A 27,651-nucleotide genomic window follows, 5' to 3' on the forward strand; every position below is an offset into this window, starting at 1 on the left:
TTTTTTGCAAGCTAAACATTCCCAAATCCTGCAACCGTTCCTCATAGGACATGGTTTGCAGACCAGTCACCATTCTGGTTGCTCTTCTCTGAACTTGCTCCAGTTTGTCTATGTCTTTTTTAAAATATGGTGCCCAAAACTGTACACAGTATTCCAGATGAGGTCTGACCAAAGAGGAGTAAAGACCGATAATGACTTCACGTGATCTAGACTGTATGCTTCTGTTAATACATCCCAGAATTGTATTTGCCTTTTTTGCTGCTGCATCACACTGTTGACTCATGTTCAGTCTATGATCTATTAGTATACCTATGTCTTTTTCACATGTACTGTTGCTTAGCTCTATTCCTCCCATTCTGTATATGCTTTTTTCATTTTTATTGCCCAGATGTAGTACTTTGCATTTTTCCCTGTTAAAAACCATTCTGTTGGTTGCTGCCCACTGCTCCAGTTTATTTAGGTCTTTTTGAATCCTCTCTCTCTCTTCTCTAGTATTAGCTATCCCTCCTAGCTTTGTGTCATCAGCAAATTTAATCAGTTTACCCTCAATTCCTTCATCTAAATCATTGATAAAGATGTTGAACAATACAGGTCCCAGGACGGAGCCCTGTGGTACCCCACTTGAGACATTCATCCAGCTGGATGTGAAGCCATTTACAACCACCCTTTGAGTCCGATCACTAAGCCAGTTATGAATCCACCTAACAGTTGCCTGGTCCATTGCATACTTGGTCATTTTTTCAATAAGGATGGTGTGAGATACTTTGTCAAATGCTTTGCTGAAGTCAAGATATACTATATCTACAGCATTTCCCTGATCCACCCAGTCAGTGATTCTGTCATAGAAGGAAATTAAGTTAGTCTGACATGACTTGTTAGTTACAAACCCATGCTGACTCTGGTTAATCACTTCATTCTTATCCATGTACTTACATACATGTTGTTTAATAATTTGTTCAAAGATCTTTCCTGGTATAGAAGTCAGACTCACCGGCCTATAGTTCCCTGGGTCCACCTTCTTCCCCTTTTTGAAGATAGGAACAACATTTGCTCTTCTCCAGTCTTCTGGGACTTCTCCTGTTCTCCAAGAATTTTCAAAGATTATGGAGAGTGGTTCTAAAATTTCTTCTACGATCTCCTTCAGTACTCTGGGGTGTAATTCATCTGGACCTGGAGACTTGAACTCATTTATGTTAGCTAAATATTCCCTCACAATCTTTCTGTTTACAGATAACTTGGATTCCTCTATTCCTTTAAAAGGACAGTGAAGATCAGTTGATGTTACATTTTCTTTCTGAGAGAAAACAGATGCAAAATAGGAATTAAAAAGTTCGGCCTTCTCAACATCCTCTCTTACCATTTCTCCATTTTCATCCTGTAAAAATCCTATAGTAGTTGTAGTTGTAGTGCATCAATTAACTGCTGGACCGCATCAGCATTCTTTATGGGGTGTCCTGCTGCCGTCAGGAAACCTCTTGACTTCCATATTGGACCAAAATCATGCGCTATACCGAATGCGTACCTAGAAGAATCCGTGTAAATGTTAACAACACTACCTTCTGCTAGTTTACTGGCCTCGGTTAGGGCCCTAAGTTCGGCCTCTTGAGCCGATTGGTGTGGGAGCATTGGTTTTGCCTTGATAACTGCATTGAGGGAGACAACTGCATATCCAGTATGGAAAGTACCTGAATCGTCCTGGTGACGGGATCCATCTACAAAAAATTCAAAATCTGCATTTTCTAATTCATGTTCAAATACAGTAGGTAAACCTGCCGTTTCTTGTGCCATCATTTGTACACAGTCATGTGGAACATCCTCTCTTGGATCTTCCTTAAATAGCACAGTACCTGACCCCTCCTTTAGATCCGAGAGAGGTAACAAAGTTGCTAGATTCATGGTAGTACACCTCTGTAAAGAAACATTGGGAGGCATTAACAGTGCACATTGTAACCTGAGATGACGTGCTGCTGAGAGGTGAGCAGGTTGCACTTGATTCAATAAAGTGTAGACATCATGAGTTGTTAGCACGGTGAGCGGATGATCTAGAACAATGTCTGCGGATTTATGGAGTAATAGTCCAACAGCATGCAGAGCACATACGCAGGATGGCGCACCTCTGGCTACCGCATCCAATCTGCCACTAAAGTAGGCAACAGGTCTCTGATTATCACTGTGTGTTTGAGTTAAAACTCCTGCTGCATGTCCAGCTTGTTCATGAAGGTACAGAGTAAATGGGAGCTCATAGTTAGGGGTACCCAAAGCTGGAGTGGCCAAAATACATTTTTTGAGTGAATAAAAACAGTCTATTGCCTCTGGTGTTAGTACAAAAGGTGTTGGGGTAAGACAGTCATAGAGGGGCTGCATCAAAATAGAGACGGCATAAATCCACTGTCTGCAATAGGAGACCAGTCCAAGAAAAGTTCTGAGGGCTGCAACATTAATGGAGACGGTGAATGCCTGTACTGCTTGCTTGCGTGCATTTGTTAAATGACGAACTCCTGGTGTAATGCAATGTCCCAAAAAGGTGACTGAAGATTTACAAAACTGAAGCTTATCTTTCGATGCCTTGCAGCCAGCGTGATAGAGAAACAACATAAGCGATATAGTTACACTATGACATTGTTTCCTAGAAGGGGCACAAATGAGCAGGTCATCAACATATTGCAAAACAACGATATGTGGTTCAGACCATCCCTCCAGTATTTCCTGCAGACTTGCAGTGTACATTGTGGGTGAATTCTGGGCACCCTGTGGCAACACTGTCCATGTATATTGACTACCCTGGAATGTGAAAGCAAACAAGTACTGGCAGTCAGGATGTAATGGTACACTGAAAAATGCATTTGCCAAATTGACCACTGAAAAGCAAAGAGAGTTAGAAGGTATCTGTGACAGAAGAGTATGCGGGTTGGGCACAACTGGTGTTAGAAGTTCTGTGGCTTTGTTAACCAACCGGAGGTCATGGACCATTCTATATGCGGCTGGTTGTCCTGGCACACTGTTTTTCTTTACTGGGAACAGGGGAGAATTGCAAGGTGACTGAGTTTTGACTAGGACTCCCCTGTGTAGTAATTTTTGGACTTGCTGGGCTATGGCATTCTCCTGAGCCGAGCTAAGGGGATACTGCCTCTGTTGAGGTAAGATTGCTCCTGGTTTTAATTTTACCATTACTGGTTGAACTCTTAACCTACCAACATCTGTTTTGTCTGAGGCCCAAAAATCATGTGGTACAGTATGCTCCAATATCGGGGGAAACTCATTTGTCTCTTCTATGCTGGCAATTTCTAGTGACATAATTTTGCAAAGGGTACTTGGTTTTAAACCTGGGGTCATGGTGACAGTGCCATCGGGATGATACTCAATATGTGCTTGTAATTGGGACAACACATCATTTCCCAAAAGGTTACATTGGTCTTGGGGCGATACCATGAGCTGGCTATGTACAGTAGCTCCTTGAATTTGCAGGGGAATTCTCTTAGTGACAGGGAGCAGGACAGACGGGGAATTGAAGGGGGTGGCAATGACATGATGTGAAAAATCAGTGTCAGTGTTTGGCCAATCACCTTGCGTAATTACTGAATTGTCGGCCCCCGTATCTACTTGAAAATTGATTTCATGTCCCCCTGGTGGGTTCACCTGCACTATACAACTGGGAGTTGGGGGTAAAGAGATGAGGGGGTTCATGTGCAAGCTACCCTCATCCTATGGGGGCGTTGTTTGGTCAGCTGGAGGACCCAAACTCTGAGCATTTGGATACGGGTTGGTCCTACAGTCCTTTCTAAAATGTCCAGGCTTTTTACATCCATAGCATAGTCTCTGTCCTCCTCCTGCAGTCCGTCCTTTGTCTCTGTTGTTTCTAGGGGTAGTCTCTATTATGTGTACTCTGGCAGCTCTCTTTGCCTGCGCTATGTCATGCTGTGCCCCCTGGGCTATTCTAGCCAAATCCTCTGCTTTCACTGATCTCCAGTCTGGTCTACTTGCTTTTACCTTCTCTGCAATCTCCTTCTTTAGTCCATTCATGAAAGCACTTACTAATACCCTCTCACTAGTCTTATTTTAGGGAATAAATCCCATTTCTGACCAGGTTCTCCTTAGTGCCCAAAAGTAATCTTTGGGGTCTTCTTCCTTACCTTGAACCCGGTCTTCTAGTGTAACCTGCCTCTCTGCCTGTCTGTCTTTACATGCCTTTTCCAATGCTTTTACGTACAGAACCCCGGCTGCTGCATCATTAGCCTCCGCTACATCAGGGCCCGTTCTACTGTCATATAGTTTATAAGTTTCGTCCGTCAGTCTGTCATACCGAGCTTCATCTGCCAATTTTCCCTTAATTACCCCCTGTAGATCTATTCTAGTGGCATGGAACGTATCCTGTATGGTGGTGATCATTCTGGCAAAACCCATAGGGGACTGGGACGGATCTGGCAGCAGGGAGATCAACGCCAACTGCTCTGAGGGACTCCATGGTCTATACATTAACATTGTGCGAGTTTCCTGACCTGGAACCACTGCATCCCCCCCTGCTGCTGCTGCTGCTCCTGGTGCTCCTGGCACAACTACCGTCCGCATTGGGAATACTCTAGCTGGGTGGGGTCTCGGTCCTCCAACGCCACACAGATGTCTACTGTCAAGGGATTCTGCTGTCCACATCTGGGGCAAACCCAACATTTAAGTTCCTGGGAATTCTGGTACTGGGGTGGGGGTGACGTCGGGAGTGGACAGGGAGGAAAATCTGTCATTCCAGTATTTGTCAGTCTGTAACATCCGTCTCCTAGTTCTTCAATCTTTCCTTCAAAATAAGCGCATGCATTCATCCATACATCCACTGTCTTCAACAGACCCTTATCTTTCAGCCATCCATGATAGGAGTTAAAGAAGGATTTCCATTTCTCTCCATTCATCTCTCATTTCTCATTCATTCCCGCTTTACACAATATTTTGTCAATTCCAATCAGTGCCAGTTTCCCTTCTCTGCGTACTACTAAGTCTTTGGCTATAATGCCTTCCTTGGCATTTTGGTTCCCCATTCTTTTGGTTCTCCTCACCTAGAAGAGACTCCTCAGTCACTTAGACAATGGTCACTTGGACAATGGGCCACAAAGGTTTCTGAACCATTCCACTACTAGCCTTCCAGGGCTTATACACCAGCCAGAAAAACAGATCAAAAACACCAATTCCGATACACACCCACAACACAATCATTGGATCCATACTTTCATTCATAAGTTTTCCAAAGAATAGAAGGCAGGACTGTCAATTTATCTGAGGGATTCTACTGGTTCAAAGGGACCTGAGCCAGACAACAATCTGTGAATTACCTGGGGAGCCGACCGCTCGGGGGTGAGGGAGTCTCTTCTATGCAGTGATATAATTAGGTAGAATATAACAGTTATTCTTATATCAGCGCTGTATATATCACCAACAGAGAGCTTCACTCGTCCCACGTCTCGGACCGGTCGAGCACCCCTGGGTAGATTAACTCAAGGTCCCTGTTCGGGCGCCAGCTGTCGTCACTGCATTCTGGGTCTTCTATCCTTTCGATTACGATATCGGAGAGAATGAGACACAGGAAAAAACACAGGGTTATTACAAAACACAGGGTTGATATACACCCTGAAGGCAGGAAACAGATTTGCCATATATGGTTCGATTATACAGTTTAGCTGAACAAGCGAGAAAGCTAGTTTCTGTATGCTTTAAAATATTTAATTAGACGTATCTGGCTAGCAAGGCCACATTATCATCTTGCAAGAACACATTTTTGCTACAAGAATAAACATCTGGCCAGGGAGGACACGTTATCTTCTTAGCAAGGACACGCTATGGATACAAGAAGGAACATTTCAGCTTGCTGTTGTTTTCACCTAAAATAACTGTCAGACTTATATAGCATAGATGGGGTCATTAAACTAGAGGGACTCCATCTTCTGCTATAACACTGTCAATATACAATGTACACAGAAAGCTGTGGTGTGGGAGGGATTAACTTTCTGAGCTCTGCTATATGCTCCATCTAAAAACTCTGATTGTGTCACAACTGCTGCACCCAGTAAACTAAGTAATATATCATTGGAATCAAGGTCTCTCTTCCTACATTATGCTGCTCTCAGATGAGGTAGCAAAAACCTCCCAACAGACTCCCTTTAATTGCCATAGTCAAAATCTCTCTTTTGGGCAAAGCAGTTTCAATAATTGAGGCTCAGTGACTGTGTACCTTCCACGTACTACATAAAGGTGAAGGAGTAATAGTACATTTGTTCTGATAGACAGAAAAGTAGAATGCTGTTTTACTACCACTTTAAATAGAGTTTTGATTATTTGATCTTGTCACATGTCATGAGAATATGTCAGTTTGCCTGAGCTAAGCTCTGTTCACATAAAAGTAAAATAACGATCACATGGTTTTTGTTAATGCATGAATCATATCGGCTCTAACTAAACAGAGCTTAACAAATTTTGACGCCTCTCAATGACTATGCAACAGGTTTCCATTGGGTTGTTTTCCATGGATGCCAAGAACAGCACTACAGATTGTGCTATTCGTATTCGTCGAAAGCATAAAACGAAAAAATAAGTGGAGTCTTATTTGATACTATTGTTAATTGTTTTTCAATCTTTGTCCTCATTCTTTCTTTATTACCAATTATATATTTTTATTTGTAATTTTTTTTTCCAACATGGAAAGAAATAAGCAAACCAAGGCTAATAAACTGTGCAATTAATACGATTACTTTAAACTGTAAAAAACTGCGGAATAGTCTTCAAACGTGAGTCATTTTTTATGTCTGTTCACTTCAAAGTCAACATTCGGCTCATTTGGATTGAGTTGTAGAAGCGTTTCATGTTTCAAGTGCTGTAAATATAAATTTATCTTCAGTGACAATTAGCATGTCTCTTTGTAACTGTAAAATGTTTCAATTTAAGTGAATTGCATCTGTAGCACTTAAGGCAAAATTTATTACCGTATTCATGTAATGGCTATGCTACATATACTATGTAAAAGCCTAACAAATATTCAATATTAAAATTGTAGAGTTTGAAAAAGAATAAACGGGTGCAAAAATAGAAGAAATAAGTGTAAAAAAAAAAGTCATCTATCTCTTTTTTTTGGACATTCAAAATATAAGATTTATAACAAATTGTCAATATTTGTCTAAATACTTTTTTAAAGGGACTTTGCCAGCACAGAATTAATGTTCAAACCGAGTACAGGCACTTGGTGCTTCGTGGTGGGGCCAAACAATTAGATACACCTTCCCACCTACTTGTTTTCCCTTTATCTTTTCCCCCCAGCTGCCTCTTCTTTGATTGACATCTCTGACTTCAAAGAGCCAGAGAATGGTAGAGATAGAGGGAAAACAAGCAAGCGGGAAGGTTTATTTAAATGATTGGCTCCCGCCATGAAGCACTGAGCACCTGTTCTTGGTTTCAACAGTCATTCTGTGCTGATAGAGCCCCTTTAAAAGGAATCGGTCACTATGACTTACATATTAAAATTGGATCTATGTTGCCCTGATAGAGCTATACAAGTGGGTATAGCAGTATCCAGCCCCCAAAAGTACCAGACAGGGAGCTCAAAAGTTATTTTACACTATCCTGCTTAGCAAATCTACAAATCTGGGAAAAAAAGAATTATTTGATGCAATATATTACCATTGTTTTAAAGGGAATGCATCATCAGAAAATGAAAAAATTACATTTTGCTATTTTTACATATATACTATCGTGTATCTTACGATTTATAGATTGGCTACTGAGACTATTCTAGACTCCTACTTTCTGTTTCAGGAAATCCACACGCATTAGCAGCAATAGACTGGTTAGAATTGAACAAAAAAGATTTGCCTTGGTTAGTCCAGCATTAAAAGGGTTATTTGGGATTTTTATAATTTTTGTGTATGGAGCTAATAAATTACTGGCAGGTCATTGCTAAATACCTGCCTGTTGTGCCCTGGGACGATTTCTGTCAGATCAGAGTGATTATGAACCTCTCCTGCTGATGATACTGCTGCTTCCACTGACATCACATCGACAGAGCAATGTTCTCCTTTCTGCTCTGCTCTGTTGACGTGGCATCTCTGCCAATATCATGCTGATTGACAGCCGGCTCCCTGCTGTCTAGCAGGATGACGTCTCAAGTCATGCCCCATTGACAGAGCAGCCCAGAAAAAAATGTGCTGCACTTTTGATAAGAGGCGAAATGAAGCACGTATATCACCAGAGATCGTCCCATGCAGAACAGGCAAGAAGTCAGCGAGACATCCTATGACTAAGGGTGCCTCTGCTGCACCAGAAACGCGTCAGGCTTCCATTTTGTATTTCTGTTTTTAAATGTTTTTTTTTTCAATAAATCAAATATTTTACTCGGATGGTTGTTCCGGATACAGATCCTCATTACTCTTTCTTTTGAACTGGCTTTGCCCACCAGATTCAGACTCCAGCATGGTGAGCTCCCAACTACAACCCCCCCACTCCTTCCCTAGGTCTGCAACGTTTGCATGAGGCCTTGTTACTAGTAATCACCAGTGGTGCCAAGGATTTTGGCTTCAGGAGTGATGACGGCTCTTCTTTGGCTGCCATATAAAACTAAACTGGACGTCTGATCAGAGCAGTGTGAATCTTTTTTTCTCAACTGTATTTCTAGTTCGAGAGTGAGAGACAGTCTATGTAGCCACTCTATACTGTAGATGGAAATCCTCAATGGGGAATTTGTCTGTTAAGTCAAAATTCCCTAATGGGGTGTTTAAAAAATTACACTAAATAGCGCAACCCTTGAGAAGTAATTTTTTTAGATTGCATTCTGTTATTTTTGTCCATAGTCATTCTCTAAGGGTATATTGAAATCTTGCCTATATTTTTATGGCATCCGTATGATTAATATTCTTGCATGCTTCTCATTATTTTCACATGATATAGTTAAAAGTGCTACGAACAGAATTGTTCCTCCAATGATGAAAGGTCCAAAGTGCTATATAATTGTCAGGAACAAAATTACTCACTAAGCAAATTAAATCTATTTTAATGCAACTGTGTCGAATTGCATGAGCAGCTCTTGGGTGATTGTGCTTCCAGCTGCAATCACTAATGTATTGTCTGTTCACAACTATTGTATGAATGCAGAATTGACCACGACACTCCAGAGAATGGGATTTATTTATATGACGACGACGTCCGTTTCTAAGATATTCAGTATGTAAAGCTATTTAACTTTGCAGTCATTATAATGAAGATCTTTATTTTTTTAAAAAGTAGAATTAGCCAAGCAGTGTGAGCAATAAAAATAATTTATCATCAATACTGTCTCTCCAGAGCAGTAAATTTAATTTAGGTACTTGGTGTAGTGTAACGTGAATGACCAAGGTCTCCAGAATAGCACAGTAGGATTTCTACAGAGTTTTCCCCCAAAAGTGAGAAAAATAAAAATTGATCCAGAACTTTAATATTTATTTCATTAGAGTCTCTTAAGAATCTTTTTAGTTTTACCTTATGTTCTCTTGCGCTGCCTCCAAGAATTAACATGTTCTCCTTCAATATAATACTGTCAGTATGGACATAATAGCATGATTTTCTCTAGAAATATCTGAGATAGTAGGTAGTGTAATCCTCAGAAGTAATTGGCTCTCAATTTGAAAAGTCATATACAGGTTTAACTCTTTTTGGCTTTCCCCACTACAGCCTAAAAGACAGAACTATATTATGGTGTTGTATGTATGGATCCAAAATACATCCCTCAGAAACTGCCATGAATCCATACTGTAGCTCTGTGTAACTCTAACTTTATAAGTTTTTTCACTTACACTCCTCAACATTGAAATTGAAACAACAAGAATGGAATGAGGAATTATAAAAATCACAGAATTGATAGACATGTTACTGATCTACAAATAAAAAAAAAAAAAAGGAAACAAATGTTCAAAACATCTCGGTTTATTCAGCATTGAGTCTGAAAAAACCCATTTACACTCTTTGGCATGCTATCTATGAGGTTATTGATGGTTGGTTGAGGAATGTTTTTACATGCTAAATGCGCTTAGGCAAATCATTAAGATCCACTGCTGGCAGCTCCCTTTGCCATTGTTGACCATGATGTTCCAGATGTGCTCGATGGGAGACAAATCTGGAGATGCTGTAGCCTGTGTTAGTACATTTAAGCTATGCAGACTGCTCACAGTAGCATGAACAACATGTGGTCTGGTTTTATCATTTTGAAAAACAGCTCTAGAGACGCTTTCACGTGCCTTCTGAAGGCATCTTCAAAGCATTGCCCATGTGGTCTCCAGTCCAATTTCCAGTTGTCATTGCAACCAAGATGAAATTAGCACTCATTGCTGAAGAGGATAGCCCTAAATTTCAGCATCCATTGCTATCTTGCTCTGCCCCATAATAGTCTTTGAGAGCTGTAGCATGAGGTCAATGGAAAACCTGTAGCCGGACTTACAATTAAAGCACCACTCCAATGCTAAAAAAAAAACCCGCTGGAGCGGTGCTTTATTAAATTCACCCCAGTTCAAAAAATGCAGGGAAAATAAACTTACTGTTTGAATGAGATTTTAAAAATCTCATGTATTTTATTTGCATGACAAAATGCACAGTAAAAATAGCATCTTGTGTGAACAAAACCTTATCCTTGACTTAGGGACAAGGATGAATATTTTGTTAGAGAGAAATAATAACTAATTTCACTGTAGTGCCTTCACAAGCGGATGACTTCATGACACAGATCCCAGTGACATCAAGGGACTCTCAGTGTATTGAATAGACATGCGAGGTCCTCCAGATCAAGAGTGGTCTTACAGGTCCTGATTTGTAGTGGGGCTCTGTCAGTAGTCACCTGGAACCTCTAAAATGGCTACCACGGACAGGCTTAGCACAAGCCACTCTGCTTACCAGATCCCAGAAGTTGACCTTCACCCTTTAATCCCTATATAGAGATCTGGACTTAAGCAGAGGCTGGGGCCACGGCATAAGCTGCTGTTATTTAAAGTAGGCTTGCAAAAGTGGTCAGGTAGCCAGGTCAGAACCAAGCGGGCAGGAAAAGTACAAAATCAAAATATGCAAAAATAGTCAGTAAAACAAGCCGAGGTGAAAAAGGAAACAATTATACTACACAGGAGCTGCACAGAAAGGACTAAACTAGAGGATCACAAGGCTATATCTGGCAGCTTCCAGCAGTAAGCTGAAAGGTTATGTAAGGTATGGCACTCTCTAATAGACTAGAGAAGAGAGCTGATAACTGATACAAAACAGCACATACACCCACACTGTCAGACTGTAGGTCCCAGCCACCCTAATCTAAGTGGCTAGACAGAGCTTTCGCCATCCAGAGCTTCGGATTCCAACATCTCTTCTGTCACAAGCAATGCCCGCGGAATGAATATGGCAGTGCCTGGCGACAAAAGCACACGACACAATTAGAGATGAGCGGTGTTTGAGTCGAATCTCAAATTCGAGCTGTTTTGGGCGATGTTCGAGCCGTTCGGCGAACACGAACAATTTGAAAAAAATTCGGCTGTTCGAGGTTATGTTCGATAACTGTTCATGCACCAAAATCATAACTGGATTTTTTCTCAGTAATGATGAAAATTAATGTTAATATGCAGTTTGAGTGTACAGCGGGGCGGGGGGAGGGGCAGGGGATGGATCTCTGCATAAATAATGAAGATCTCCATTTTTTTTTCTCTTTCCCGCATTTACAGTGGGGAGGTGCAATCTGTCAGCCTATCAGCAGCGCACACACGGAGCGAAGTGCTTTTTTTCACACAAGCAAGGGCATTTGTCATTTTCAGTGTATGTCACATGTCCTTGCCCTATAAGACCCAGCCATTTTCCACATCGCCACCATTTTCTCACTGCTGCAGCTGCGTGTTAGACGACACCGCTGTTGCTGTGCGCGCTATACTTTCAGTGTTAATTTCAAGCCAATTTTCGCACAAATCTACAGATAGTTTCGAAGTAGGGAATAGTTGTGATTGCAGTCCTTTTCAGGGCTAGGTTACATCAGTTCCTATCACTTTTATCAGGCAGGTCTGTGCTCTTATATAGATAGGTTGGGAGTAAAGACTAATTGTAATTGCAGTCCTTTTGAGGGCTAGGTTAAATCAGTTCTTACCACTTTTATCAGGCAGGTCTGTGCTCTTAAATAGATAGGTTGGGAGTAAAGACTAATTGTAATTGCAGTCCTTTTGAGGGATAGGTTATATCAGTTCCTAAAACTTTTTGCCAGGCAGGTCTGTGCCAGTGCTGTGCAAGTTTTTTTCACAGCATTTGGCTAAATTTAGCAAAGCAAATCCTTTTTGGCCTCTTGCAGTGTGTGTTAGTCAGTGGAGTAGCCTATCTATGTTGCAAGCTACAGCACCTATGTAAAGAAGACAAATTTTTTTACTGCACTTAGTGAAGTAAAACCTTTTGGGTATAGCATCATTCTATTAGTCCATCTATACTAACCTTCACAAGGTTGCAAATTCAAAATAATTTTTATCTGCATCTAGCTCTGAAAAAATATTTGGGCTTGGGCTTGTAGCAGTGTGTGGGACTTGTTCTATTAGTCCATCTATACTAACCTCCACCAGGTTGCAAATTCAAAATAATTTTTATCTGCATCTAGCTCTGAAAAAATATTTGGGCTTGGGCTTGTAGCAGTGTGTGTGACTTGTTCTATTAGTCCATCTATACTAACCTCCACCAGGTTGCAAATTCAAAATAATTTTTATCTGCATCTAGCTCTGAAAAAATATTTGGGCTTGGGCTTGTAGCAGTGTGTGGCACTTGTTCTATTAGTCCATCTATACTAACCTCCACCAGGTTGCAAATTCAAAATAATTTTTATCTGCATCTACCTCTGAAAAAAATATTTGGGCTTGGGCTTGTAGCAGTGTGTGGGACTTGTTCTATTAGTCCATCTATACTAACTTCCAACAGGTTGCAAATTCAAAATAATTTTTATCTGCATCTAGCTCTGAAAAAATATTTGGGCTTGTAGCAGTGTGTGGGACTTGTTCTATTAGTCCATCTATACTAACCTCCACCAGGTTGCAAAATCATAAAAATTTTTATCTGCATCTAGCTCTGAAAAAATATTTGGGCTTGGGCTTGTAGCAGTGTGTGGGACTTGTTCTATTAGTCCATCTATACAAACCTCCACCAGGTTGCAAATTCAAAATAATTTTTATCTGCATCTAGCTCTGAAAAAATATTTGGGCTTGGGCTTGTAGCAGTGTGTGGGACTTGTTCTATTAGTCCATCTATAATAACGTCCACCAGGTTGCAAATTAAAAATTATTTTTATCTGCATCTAGCTCTGATAAAATATATGGGCTTGGACTTGAAGCAGTGTGTGGGACTTGTTCAATTAGTCCATCTATAATAACCTCCACCAGGTTGAAATTTCAAAATAATTTTTATCTGCATCTAGCTCTGAAAAAATATTTGGGCTTCGGCTTGTTGCAGTGTGTGGCACTTGTTCTATTAGTCCATCTATAATAACCTCCACCAGGTTGCAAATTCAAAACAATTTTTATCTGCATCTAGCTCTGATAAAATATATGGGCTTGGGCTTGTAGCAGTGTGTGGGACTTGTTCAATTAGTCCACCTATAATAACCTCCACCAGGTTGCAAATTCAAAATAATTTTTATCTGCATCTAGCTCTGAAAAAATATTTGGGCTTGGGCTTGTAACAGTGTTTGGGACTTGTTCTATTAGTCCATCTATAATAACCTCCACCAGGTTGCAAATTCAAAATAATTTTTATCTGCATCTAGCTCTGATAAAATATTTGGGCTTGGGCTTGTAGCAGTGTGTGGGACTTGTTCAATTAGTGCATCTATGATAACCACCACCAGGTTGAAATTTCAAAATAATTTTTATCTGCATGTAGCTCAGAAAAAATATTTGGGCTTCGGCTTGTAGCAGTGTGTGGGACTTATTCTATTAGTCCATCTATACTAACCTCCACCAGGTTGCAAATTCAAAATAATTATTATCTGCATCTAGCTCTGAAAAAATATTTGGGCTTGGGCTTGTAGCAGTGTGTGTTACTTGTTCTATTAGTCCATCTATAGTAACTTCCACTAGGATGCAAATTCAAAATAATTTGTATCAGCATCTAACTCTGAAAAAATATTTGGGCTTCGGCTTATAGCAGTGTGTGGGACTTGTTCTATTAGTCCATCTATAATAACCTCCACCAGGTTACAAATTCAAAATAATTTTTATCTGCGTCTAGCTCTGAAAAAATATTTGGGTTTGGGCTTGTAGCAGTGTGTGGGACTTGTTCTATTAGCCCATCTATACTAACCTCCACCAGGTTGCAAATTCAAAATAATTTTTATCTGCATCTAGCTCTGAAAAAATATTTGGGCTTGGGCTTGTAGCAGGGTGTGGGACTTGTTCTATTAGTCCATCTATACTAACCTCCACCAGGTTGCAAATTCAAAATAATTTTTATCTGCATCTAGCTCTGAAAAAATATTTGGGCTTCGGCTTGTAGCAGTGTGTGGGACTTGTTCTATTAGTCCATCTATACTAACCTCCACCAGGTTGCAAATTCAAAATAATTATTATCTGCATTTAGCTCTGAAAAAATATTTGGGCTTGGGCTTGTAGCAGTGTGTGTTACTTGTTCTATTAGTCCATCTATAGTAACCTCCACTAGGATGCAAATTCAAAATAATTTGTATCAGCATCTAACTCTGAAAAAATATTTGGGCTTCGGCTTATAGCAGTGTGTGGGACTTGTTCTATTAGTCCATCTATAATAACCTCCACCAGGTTGCAAATTCAAAATAATTTTTATCTGCATCTAGCTCTGAAAAAATATTTGGGCTTGGGCTTGTAGCAGGGTGTGGGACTTGTTCTATTAGTCCATCTATACTAACCTCCACCAGGTTGCAAATTCAAAATAATTTTTATCTGCATCTAGCTCTGAAAAAATATTTGGGCTTCGGCTTGTAGCAGTGTGTGGGACTTGTTCTATTAGTCCATCTATACTAACCTCCACCAGGTTGCGAATTCAAAATAATTTTTATCTGCATCTAGCTCTGAAAAAAATATTTGGGCTTGGGCTTGTAGCAGTGTGTGGGACTTGTTCTATTAGTCCATCTATACTAACCTCCACCAGGTTGCAAATTCAAAATAATTTGTATCTGCATCTAGCTCTGAAAAAATATTTGGGCTTGTAGCAGTGTGTGGGACTTGTTCTATTAGTCCATCTATACTAACCTCCACCAGGTTGCAAATTCAAAATAATTTTTATCTGCGTCTAGCTCTGAAAAAATATTTGGGTTTGGGCTTGTAGCAGTGTGTGGGACTTGTTCTATTAGCCCATCTATACTAACCTCCACCAGGTTGCAAATTCAAAATAATTTTTATCTGCATCTAGCTCTGAAAAAATATTTGGGCTTGGGCTTGTAGCAGGGTGTGGGACTTGTTCTATTAGTCCATCTATACTAACCTCCACCAGGTTGCAAATTCAAAATAATTTTTATCTGCATCTAGCTCTGAAAAAATATTTGGGCTTCGGCTTGTAGCAGTGTGTGGGACTTGTTCTATTAGTCCATCTATACTAACCTCCACCAGGTTGCAAATTCAAAATAATTATTATCTGCATTTAACTCTGAAAAAATATTTGGGCTTGGGCTTGTAGCAGTGTGTGTTACTTGTTCTATTAGTCCATCTATAGTAACCTCCACTAGGATGCAAATTCAAAATAATTTGTATCAGCATCTAACTCTGAAAAAATATTTGGGCTTCGGCTTATAGCAGTGTGTGGGACTTGTTCTATTAGTCCATCTATAATAACCTCCACCAGGTTGCAAATTCAAAATAATTTTTATCTGCATCTAGCTCTGAAAAAATATTTGGGCTTGGGCTTGTAGCAGGGTGTGGGACTTGTTCTATTAGTCCATCTATACTAACCTCCACCAGGTTGCAAATTCAAAATAATTTTTATCTGCATCTAGCTCTGAAAAAATATTTGGGCTTCGGCTTGTAGCAGTGTGTGGGACTTGTTCTATTAGTCCATCTATACTAACCTCCACCAGGTTGCGAATTCAAAATAATTTTTATCTGCATCTAGCTCTGAAAAAAATATTTGGGCTTGGGCTTGTAGCAGTGTGTGGGACTTGTTCTATTAGTCCATCTATACTAACCTCCACCAGGTTGCAAATTCAAAATAATTTGTATCTGCATCTAGCTCTGAAAAAATATTTGGGCTTGTAGCAGTGTGTGGGACTTGTTCTATTAGTCCATCTATACTAACCTCCACCAGGTTGCAAATTCAAAATAATTTTTATCTGCATCTAGCTCTGAAAAAATATTTGGGCTTGGGCTTGTAGCAGTGTGTGGGACTTGTTCTATAAGTCCATCTATAATAACCTCCACCAGGTTGCATATTCAAAATAATTTTTATCTGCATCTAGCTCTGAAAAAATATTTGGGCTTTGGCTTGTAGCAGTGTGTGGGACTTGTTCTATTAGTCCATCTATACTAACCTACACCAGGTTGCAAATTCAAAATAATTTTTATCTGCATCTAGCTCTGAAAAAATATTTGGGCTTATGCTTGTAGCAGGGTGTGGGACTTGTTCTATTAGTCCATCTATACTAAACTCCACCAGGTTGCAAATTCAAAATAATTTTTATCTGCATCTAGCTTTGAAAAAATATTTGGGCTTGGGCTTGTAGCAGTGTGTGGAACTTGTTCTATTAGTCCATCTATACTAACCTCCACCAGGTTGCAAATTCAAAATAATTTTTATCCGCATCTAACCCAGTCAATACTTTTGGGCTAATACCACAGTTTGGCCACTCAGCTCTGCTCGGTTCCTATCCATTGTTTTTTGTGAAAACAACTCCAGACTTGTCAATTAGTTATCCGCCAAAATAAGTGGAAAAAGGCCTGCTGCTGGTGGAAAGGGGAATAGGCGTGTTGGGAAGGGAAAAAAACGTTGTGTCCGTGGGGTAGGTGTTAAAGCAACAGTTACAACTGCAGAAGAAAGACCATCTTCCAGCCAAACTAAGATGTCTACTTCTTTTAGCGGACAATGTGATAAGATCCCTTTCTTACGGCCACGCCAATCGCTACAAATTCCAGATGAGGCACAAAAACAGCAGGTGCTGCAACGGATATCAAATGCTCCTTTAAGTGGGTACTCCTCCACCTCAACTTCAACATTACAAATACTCCAGTCCTCAGAGGTGTCACCCCAATCGCACTTGTTTCCTCACAGCTCCCAAGTCTCCAGCTGCCCGTCTGAGTATGGGGTAGAAGAGATGGTTGAGTCTGCAGAGCTGTTTACTCATACTATAGCCTGGGAATCAGAGGTCGGCTCCAGAGCTTTTGTGAATCCAGATGAGGAAATGATCTGCACTGATGCCCAGAATCTTTGAGTCAGATCCAGGACCAGACGCAGAAGGTTCTGACCATAATGTAGACCCTCGTTCCCAAACTGTAACTCCTATTGGTGGAGACAATGATGAAGACGATGATGAGACACAAATACCTGAGTGGAGCGACAACTTTATTTTTTTGTCAGAGCAGGAAGAGGTTGGCTCTGAGGACGACGGGTGTGATAACACACATGGTGATGATGACGAGGTTGGAGATCCCACTTACTGTCAACCCACAGTCAGCCAGTCGATGAGGTCAGCAGAGAAGGTGAAGGAGGATGCTAGTGACGACGAGGTCAGGTTGCGCCTTCCTGGACAGAGACGTAGTACTGGAAGCACGCCAACAACTGCATCCTCAAACACAACTCTGCCTCTGACCACAAGTCGTGGTGCCTCTTCAGGTCTCATGGGTGCTATACCTTGCCTAGCCTGGGCATTTTTTCAGATCGATAAGGAGGACCCAACTCGTTTTATCTGTAACATTTGTCAGCAAAAGCTAAGTAGAGGCCAAAAAATACATAGTTTGAGTACTTCATGCATGAACCGGCACATGGATATGAAGCATAAATTGCAGTGGGAAGCTCACTGTGCTACAATGCGGCCTAGCCAGCCGGGCCAACCACCGTCTGCCACATCTTGCGCATCCGCGGCCTCTTCATCCTCTGTGACTGGGGGGACAGCAGTCACACATGTTTTGGGACGCAGACCTGCCACCTCTTTACCCGCAACAGCCAGTGTGATTGGCAGGTCATCATTTTCTTTGGAGTTGAAAACACCAGCTGGTGTTCAGCGCTGTCCGACATCGATAGCACCAACTTTGGATCAAGGCAACCTAACATGTCCGCCTGCATCTTTCTCACAGACCGGCAGTTTGAAGGGGACACCCTTCTCAACCCCGTCAAAGCACAACAGCCAGCCGTCGGTCCCTCAAATGTGGACAAGTAAAAGACCATTTCCTCCTAGCTATGAGAAAGCTAAGAGGTTGAATTTCACCATCTGCAAGCTCTTGGCTACAGAAATGCTGCCTTTCCGCCTGGTGGACACAGAGGATTTTCGAGACCTTACGTCCGTCGCAGTGCCCCAGTACCAGATGCCCAGTCGGCACTACTTCTCAAAGAAAGGTGTGCCTGCGCTCCACCAGCATGTCGCACACAAAATCACCGCTTCTTTGAGAAACTCTGTGTGTGACAGGGTGCATTTCACCACAGACACTTGGACGAGTAGGCATGGACAGGGGCGTTACATGTCGCTGACTGGGCACTGGGTAACTATGGTGACAGCAGGACAAGGGGCTGCTGTCCAAGTCTTGCCGTCCCCACAAGTTGTGCGTCAATCCTCTTTATCTCGAAGTTCCTCCACTGCTTCTGCCTCCTCAACCTCCTCTCGGTCCTCCACCTGCACCCAAAGCCTGTCTGGTCATGCCACACGCTTTCTAACTGCGCAAAAGGGATCCTGCACACCTCCTTACTATGCTGGCAGCAGGGCTCAACGTCATTAGGCGGTTTTTACTTTGAAATGTCTGGGAAATGTGAGTCACACAGCTGAGGAGTTGTGGTCAGCTCTGGAAAACCAGTTTCGTGAATGGTTGTCTCCACTGGACCTGAAACCAGGGAAGGCCGTGTGCGACAATGCTGCAAACCTGGGTGCGGCCCTTCGCCGGGGCAATGTCACATACGTGCCTTGTATGGCTCACGTGTTGAACCTGGTTGTCCAGCAATTTTTAGCCCACTATAACGGACTAGATGGCCTTCTGCAGAGGGCACGGTCGCTGTGTGCTCACTTCCGCCGTTCGCATCCAGCAGCTCAGCGACTTACATCTCTACAGAAGTTGTTGGGCCTGCCACTTCACCGGCTAAAATGCGATGTGCCTACCCGGTGGAATTCAACTTTGCACATGTTGCAGCGACTGTGGCAGCACCAACAAGCCCAAGTGCAATATGTTCTGACGTATAGCCTGGGCCAACGAGATCCAGAGGTGGGGCAAATCACGCTGGAGGAGTGGTCTCAGATCAGGGACCTATGCACCCTTCTGCACAGTTTTGAAATGGCGACGAAGATGTTTAGTGCTGACGATGCTATTATCAGCATGACTATTCTGGTGATTTACATGCTGGAGCACATGTTAAACAGAATTCGGAGTCAGGTGGTGGCACAAGAGGAGGTGGAGGAAGTAGAGGAGGAGGCGTTGTATGCGGAAGGGCTAACATCTGCAAGGTCCAGACGGTCGGCAGCACCAAGGCGGCAGGCATGTGAGGGTGGGGGAGATGGTTTTACCAGGGCACATGGTAGCAGCCAAACTAGTGAGGAAGGTGCAGGAGCCCAGGAAGAAGTGGAGGACGAACTGATGGAAGACTCATCAGATCAGGGAGACCTTGATCACATTTCTGTTGTGCGAGGTTGGGGGGGAGAGGGCAGAGGAAGGAAGCATGATTGTTACCTCGCCACCAACACAACAGGGACTTGGTGCTCCTGGATGCGCAAGACACATGAGTGCCTTCTTGCTGCACTACCTGCAACATGACCCTCGAATTGTGAGAATTAGAAATAATCCTGACTACTGGGTTGCCACACTCTTAGATCCCCGGTACAAAAGTAAATTTGCAGAAATTATTCCTGCCATAGAAAGAGATGCACGCATGCAGGAGTATCAGCAGAGACTGTTGCAGAATCTTACATGTGCTTTTCCACAAAACACTAGTGGTGCACGTAGTGAATCTCACAGTTCCAACTTGACAACCGTGGGACCGTCGAGTGTTCAGCACTCAAAACGTAACAGAAACACCGTTTCTGCTGGTAACATCAATTTTGTGGAATCATTTCACCACTTTTTTAGCCCATCCTTTGCAAGGCCACAGGAGACAAGAAGTCTGACACATAGTCAATGCCTAGAGACGATGGTACAGGAGTATCTCCAAGTAAACATTGAAGCTATGACTGTGTCACTGGACCCTTGCTCTTTTTGGGCTTCCAATTTGGATAAATGGCCGGAGCTCGCCACTTATGCCTTGGAGATCTTGTCATGCCCCGCAGCCAGCATTCTGTCTGAACGTGTGTTCAGCGCTGCTGGTGGTGTGCTGACAGATAAGCGCACGTGGCTCTCCACTGATAATGTAGACAGGCTAACGTTCATAAAGATGAACAAATCATGGATCCGAAACGACTTTTCTACCCCTGTGTCATGCTGGGGAGACTAAAAGCTTGATGATTTGTTAAAATCACCTCACCAACCGTTTTAAGCTTTAAAATTACTATTCATGTTTATCTGTATCTTGGATGGAAAATAATTTGGGCCTTGTAGCAGTGTGCAGTACTGATTCTATTAGGCCATCTATACTAAACTCCACCAGATTTAAAATTACTAATCATGTTTATCTGTTTCTCGGCTGGAAAATAATTTGGATTTTGTAGCAGTTTGCAGTACTGATTCTGTTAGGCCATCTATACTAAGCTCCACCAGCTTTCAAATTAATAATAATTTTTAGCTGCATCTAGCCCGGAAAATAGTTTTTGGGCTCCTAGATGCGCAAGACACATGAGTGCCTTCTTGCTGCACTACCTGCAACATGACCCTCAGATTGTCAGAATTCAAAATAATCCTGACTACTGGGTTGCCACACTCTTAGATCCCCCACACTCTTCGATTAACCTTTTCATTTTAATAAAGAACAAAAAAATGGTCATTTTTGAAATTATAAGCATTAGCAGGTTATTAGAAAGTGAAATCAAACAGTTTTCAACTCAAAACTTTATTCTAGGTGATGTTACATTTGCACATAGGACCCCTTGTTCGAAAGGAGCTTCTGAACTCTCTCGTCCATTGAATTTGTCAGGTTTTGGGTGGTTTCTGCTTCAATTGCTTTGCATGAGGACAAAATACCCTCCCAGAGCTGTTGCTTAGATGTGAACTGCCTCCCGCCATCATAGACACTCCTTTTGACGATGCTCCAGAGGTTCTCAATGGGGTTGAGGTCAGGGGAGCATGGGGGTCACACAATAAGTTTTTCCCCTTTTATGCCCATATCAGCCAGAGATGCAGATGTGTTATGTGCAGCATGAGACGGTGCATTATCATGCATGAAAATGATCTTGCTGCAGAATACACGGTTATTCTTCTTGAACCATGGCAGGAAGTGCTGTTTGAGAAACTCCACATATATTATGGAGTTCATCTTTACCCCTTCAGGGATCCTAAAGGGGCCGACAATCTCTCTCCCCATGATTCCAGCCCAAAACATTACTCCACCTCCTCCTTGTTGGCGCCGTAGCCGTGTTTGCATGGGGTGTCCATCAACCAGCCATCCTCCACTCCATCCATCTGGACCATCGAGTGTTGCACGGCACTCATCGGTGAACAAAACAGTTTTGAAGTCAGTCTTCATATATTGTTTGGCCCACTGGAGCCATTTCTGCTTGTGTACAGTGGATAGAGGAGGTCTACAGGATGGCTTACGCACAGCTGCAAACCTCTGAAGGACCCTGCATCTTGTTGTTCGGGGGACGTTGGAGGCACCAGCAGCTTCAAAAACTTGTCTGCTGCTATGACAAGGCTTTTTTGCCGCTGCTCTTTTAACCTGACGTAATTGCCTGTAGGAAAGAGTCCTCAATTTTCCCTTATCAGCACACACACGTGTGTACTGTGAATCAGCTACTTATTTTTTGATTGTGCGATGATCAGGATGAAGTGACTTGGCAATTTTGATTGTAGTCATGCCTTGACCTAAACACTCCACAATTTGTTGCTTCTCAGCAGCCGACACATCCTTTTTCTTTCCCATTTGGCAGAAAATGTAGGCTGCTTAATAATGTGAGACAGCCTTCTTAAGTAGTCTTGACTTTCATTGGACACACCTGCCAAACTAATGAGCACAGGTGTCTGCAATTGCTTACAGTGATATAAAGAGCCCTGACACACATCACCATCAATGAGTTTAACTGACAAACAAAAAAATTCTTCCCTTATCACTCCTAAACACTTTTTGCATAATAATTTGGAACACAGTGCACATGTGCTTTTCCACAAAACACCAGTGGTTCACGTAGTGATTCTTACAGTTCTAACTTGCCAACCGTGGTCTGTATGGAGTTGTTCAATAAAGGGCCCAAAATTAAGATAACATAGACGGGAGAGGTCTCTATGAATATGAATTCCTAAGTATTTGATACCCTGTGAGGGCCAGGCAAAGGGAAAGTTGGACAGGATGGAATCCTGTATGGATTTGGCGAGGGAGACATCGAGGGCCTCAGACTTCGCTGCATTGATTTTAAAATTTGACCATGTAACAAAGTGATCTCTTTCAGCCATAACAGCAGGGATGGATATATGTGATTCAGTGATATATACTAGGACATCATCAGCAAATGCAGAGCACTTGTACTCGGTGTCTCCCTCCTCATTCCACCTAATATTGGGGTTATGGCGAATTGATGAGATCAGGTGCTCCATCACTAGGATGTATAAGAGAGGGGACAGAGGACATCCCTGCCTTGTCCCATTGGTGATCATGAAAGGTGATGAAAATGTTCCTTTTATCTTCAGCCTAGGTGACGTATTGCGATACAGGGCCCTACCCCAAGCTTTTTAAGAGAATAATATATGGCGTGCCAGGAGACTCTATGGAATGCTTTCTCAGCATCCAATGAGAGTATCTAATTACAAATTTTTAACTGCATCTAGCCCAGGATATACTTTGTGCCTAGTAGCAGTGTCTATTAGTCAGCGGATTATCCCTGCTGTTAAGCAAGCTGCATCATCTGTAGTTTGGACACTTAATTTTTTCAAAGAAATGGTTCGGGCCCCCGGGACACTCAGTGAAGAGCATCGGGGAGGCACCCCAAGGCACAGGGGCTGGGACTGGCGTTAGGACGCCTTGTGGTTGACCGCCAAGCTCGATCCTTATTAAAGCTTTTTAAGTGCAGCAGCTTTAGTGGACGCTACTGGAGTTGGAATTACCGCAGCTGCTGGCATGAGACTTTCCCTCCAATAGATCCTTGTAAAAGAATTTAAAGTGTACTCATTCAAATTAGAGAGACAATTTAAATTAAAAAGATTAGACCTGCCTCCACCACAGGGGGGCTCGCTCGACCCACCAGCGGACAGGCACCAGTATTGGGAGAGGGGGGATGGCCGTCAGGGTCCACTGCGGCTCTGGCACAAACCGGTGACTCGGAGATCGCACAGGCAGGAACGGACTGGCCGTGTCGGCTTCGCACTTTTTTGTTTTTTGTAGGGCATGACATGCCTATATCTGTGTCTCCCCCTCCTTTTACTCCTCCACCTCTTTTCTTTTCGCATGACTATATGTACTTGTCACTTTTCCATGTGTTAGTTGTGTCTTCTGAGCAGTTTGTCAGCTTTTGGACACCTTTGAAGGTGTTTTCTATGTGTTTCTATGTGTTTTTGTTTGCCTGCCATTGGTTTTAACGGTGTTCGAAGGTGTTTGACGAACAGTACGACGATCAGTTCGGCGAACATAAGGGTGTTCGATGAACCGAACCGAACTTGAACACTACGGGTGTGGCTCAACACTAGTCACAATAGCTGGTCCTGGTGGGGATGTGACAGTATATAGATGAGCTAATCAATTTTAAACTAGTCAAATTTATTTGGAATCTCTAAATATTCATTGAGACAGATTTTAATTTTGAGTCATTCACTTCTCATGGATCTAGCAAAATAGAAGGTGGCAAGCCATTGGATTGTGAGAACCAGAAAGGGGTTAAACAAATACAAATCTTATAATCAGCTCTTAATGTAGCTGCTGCCAATGACTTGGCCCCACATAGTCAGTTTCGTTTCTCACTGAAATTATTTGATGCAAATTGGATAAAATTTTTGGAGATTCCCTCAATTCTGATCTCGAACCTCTTAATAACTCAGTGGCAGGATATTTAAAACCAGATAATGAGTAATTCTACATCATCATGTACCACTGTTATGAAACAGTTGCATTTCCTCATCCATTTGCAAAATTATATTTACAATAAATGTTTTCCTTGAGGTGTTGTCTGTAAGCATACTCTCCTTTTGTTCCTACAAGATTTAGCTGCAGCAGGTGATGTGACGGGAACCATTATTGATCTTTGTATGTAATCTAATTTGTTGCATGTAATTCAGTTGTTGAGTTCACAACCTCTCCATTCTAATGGTTTCATTCCTACGGTGTAAGAGAAAATACTTTGCCCTATAAAATATTTATCATTGTTGCTTGTTTTACAGGTGCCTGAAATGTGCAGATGCGCCTTGTCAAAAGAGCTGCCCAACTAACTTGGATATTAAGTCATTCATCACAAGCATTGCAAATAAGGTAAACCCTTCCCGTGGATATGTAGCAGATTCTAAGACACTTCCAGTGGGAAATAACATTATGTTCCTTCATATACAATATAAATGTACGTGGTTCTGAATATTATTAAACAGTTTACAAAGCTGAATTTGAAATCAGAATAAGGGCTCATGCACAGAGATTATCATGGTTTTATATAACATCTCAGTGATAAGATTTGATAGGTCATCTATAGAAATATATAAGGTACTTCTGTACCTTCGTGTTGCTACTGAAGGTAATCAGAACAATGCAAAGTATTATTTGCTGTACTCCTTTTGTATTAATCAGGCAGAAAAATAATTCTGACCTAAGATGCTATATTACCAGGAGCGATGAGTAAATTCAGGGCTCAAGGCAATTGGGTTACCTGATGGGGTAGTCAATAGTGATGAGCGAGTTTGCTCGCCACTGCTTGGTACTAGCCCAAGCATCTCACTGCTCGAGATGCTCAGCGTGTGTTTCCTGGATGCTCAGGCAGGAGCTCGCCATGTTTGGCACTCTTAAGACAACCACCTAGCATGCAGGGATTGTCTGCTGCTCACTATAATGCCGTAGCCATGTTGGTTGTGGCATTACAGTGATTGGCTGGCCGCATAGCGTCATCAGGTCTATATAAGACCAGATGACCCTATGCTCATCACAGTGTACCCTGGAAACAGGCAGGGTAGGAAGAGATGCTGCAGAGTGAGGGACAGAATTGGTGGTGGTTTTAGTCAGGTATTCCACAGCTATATATACATCTAAACTAACAGTCCTTCTAAGGACTAATCCAGCTGCATATATTACTGGTGATAGCAGGAGTTAGGCAGGCAGGCAGGGTTTGTGGACAGTGTGTATAGCACAATAGGGTCCATAGCACGTTATATTCCTCATATGCATATTCCTCACTCTGGTCCTCCTTTTTCCCTGCATGCCGAGTGCCCAGAGACAACTGATCCCACACTTGGAAACTCAGAAGAGCTGTTCACTTCTCCATTTATAGATTCAAACCTCTCGCCTGGCCCACTTCAAGCGAGGCAAGAAGAGATCGCATGTAGTTATGCCCGAATATTTGAGCAGCCACAGTCACACAAAGGTGACAGTGGGAAACTGTCACAAGAGGTGGATGATGATAATGAGACACAATTGCCACCAAATCAGGAGTAGGCCCAGGGTGCGTACGTGGAAGACGAGGTGGTGGATGATGAAGTCACTGACCCAACCTGGCAAGGTGACATGCATAGCAAGGACAGCAGCACACAGGGAGGAGGGGTCATATCACCACAACAGGCAGGAACAAGCAGTGGGATGGCCACAGAAACAAGATGGGCAACTGTTCCCCGGAACAACAACACAACAGAAGTTGCCAGTACAACTGTTAGGTCTTCCTGAGTCTGGCTCTTTTTCAAAGACTGTCCAGATAACCCAAAAAAGGCCATTTGCAACTTCAGCCAGGCCAGCATCAGCAGGGGCAGCAAAACTACCTGCCTGACCACCACCAGCATGCTCAGGCACATGACAGCAAAGCACCCGACTAGGTAGGCAGAATGCCAGGGTCCAGAAACAGTGTCTGCGGGTGACACCACTGCCTGTTCCGCTGTTGTGTGTGCACTCCAATCCCCTGTCCATGGCACAGGCGAAGATGCCTCCCGCCCTGCACCTGTCGTTGCAACCGTCAGCGTCCATGTCCTTGTCCCAGTGCAGCGTTCAGTTGTCTCTATCCCAGTCCTTTGAAAGCAAGCCCAAATAACCAGCCAATGCCCCACAGGCCACACTACTAAACTCACACATTGCGCAGAAATGTTGCCTTTTAGGCTTGTGGAGATGGAATCTTTCCGCATCCTGATATTAGCGACTGTCCCTCAGTACTCAGTCCCCAGCCACCACTATTTCTCCTGGTGTGCCATCCCCACATTACAAGCATGTGTCACAGAACATTAGCCGTGCCCTTAACAATGCAGTTACTGGGAAGGTCCACATAACCACAGACACGTGGACAAGTGCTTATGGCCAGATACAGTACATCTCGCTGACGGCACACTGGGTTAATAAAGTGGAAAAATTCCCATCTGAAAACGCTGATGGCAGTGGTACCAGTTCCTTGGACAATGAAGTAGTACAGGCAAGGGAGACACAAATACGAAGCAGAAGAGGCAGGGAACACTGTCAAAGGTGTGGGACAGTTTTCTCAGACCCTCTCAGCGCCAAGGCCCTGATGCGCAGGATACTCTGACAAAGAGGGAAAAGTTTTAGCACATGCTGAAGGAGTACCTTGCCGACCGTACCAACATCCTCCATGAATCTTCTGTGCCTTATAATTATTGAGTATCCAAGCAGGACATGTGGCAAGAACTGGCTTTCTACACCTTTGAGGTCCTGGCCTGCCCTGCTGCTGGCGTTTTGTCAGAGCAGGTTTTTAGTGCCACTGGGGGTATTATAACTAGAGATGAGCGTTGTTCTACTCGAACTGTTCACCAATCTCAAATTCGAGCTGTTTTGGGCGGTGTTCGAGCCGGTCGGCGAACACGAACAATTTGAGAAAAATTCGGCTGTTCGAGGTTATGTTCGATAACTGTTCGTGCACCAAAATCATAACTGGATTTTTTCTCAGTAATGATGAAAATTAATGTTAATACGCAGTTTGAGTGTACAGCGGGGCGGGGGGAGGGGCAGGGGATGGATCTCTGCAGGAACAATGAAGATCTCCATTTTTTTTTCTCTTTCCCGCATTTGCAGTGGGGAGGTGCAATCTGTCAGCCTATCAGCAGCGCACACACGGAGCGAAGTGCTTTTTTTCACACAAGCAAGGGCATGTGTGATTGGCAGTGTATGTCACATGTCCTTGCCCTATAAGACCAAGCCATTTTCCCCGTCGCCACCATTTTCTCACTGCTGCAGCTGCGTGTTAGACGGCACCGCTGTTGCTGTGTGCGCTATACCTTGTTAATTTCAAGCCAATTTTCG

General features: G+C 42.6%; 1 protein-coding gene across 1 annotated transcript in view; it reads left to right on the plus strand.

The window, feature by feature from the left end:
* The window catches only part of DPYD (dihydropyrimidine dehydrogenase), a 2,479,659-nt gene that overhangs the window by 648,997 nt on the left and 1,803,011 nt on the right, over positions 1–27,651 (plus strand). The window contains exon 4 of the mRNA XM_073643235.1: positions 24,600–24,687. Coding sequence (XP_073499336.1) covers positions 24,600–24,687 — 88 coding nt within the window. The remainder of the gene's footprint in view (positions 1–24,599; positions 24,688–27,651) is intronic.

This window comes from Phyllobates terribilis, unplaced genomic scaffold (assembly GCF_046119375.1).
Source record: "Phyllobates terribilis strain yellow unplaced genomic scaffold, ASM4611937v1 Scaffold_8__6_contigs__length_399053987, whole genome shotgun sequence".
In the NCBI taxonomy this organism is placed as follows: domain Eukaryota; kingdom Metazoa; phylum Chordata; class Amphibia; order Anura; family Dendrobatidae; genus Phyllobates; species Phyllobates terribilis.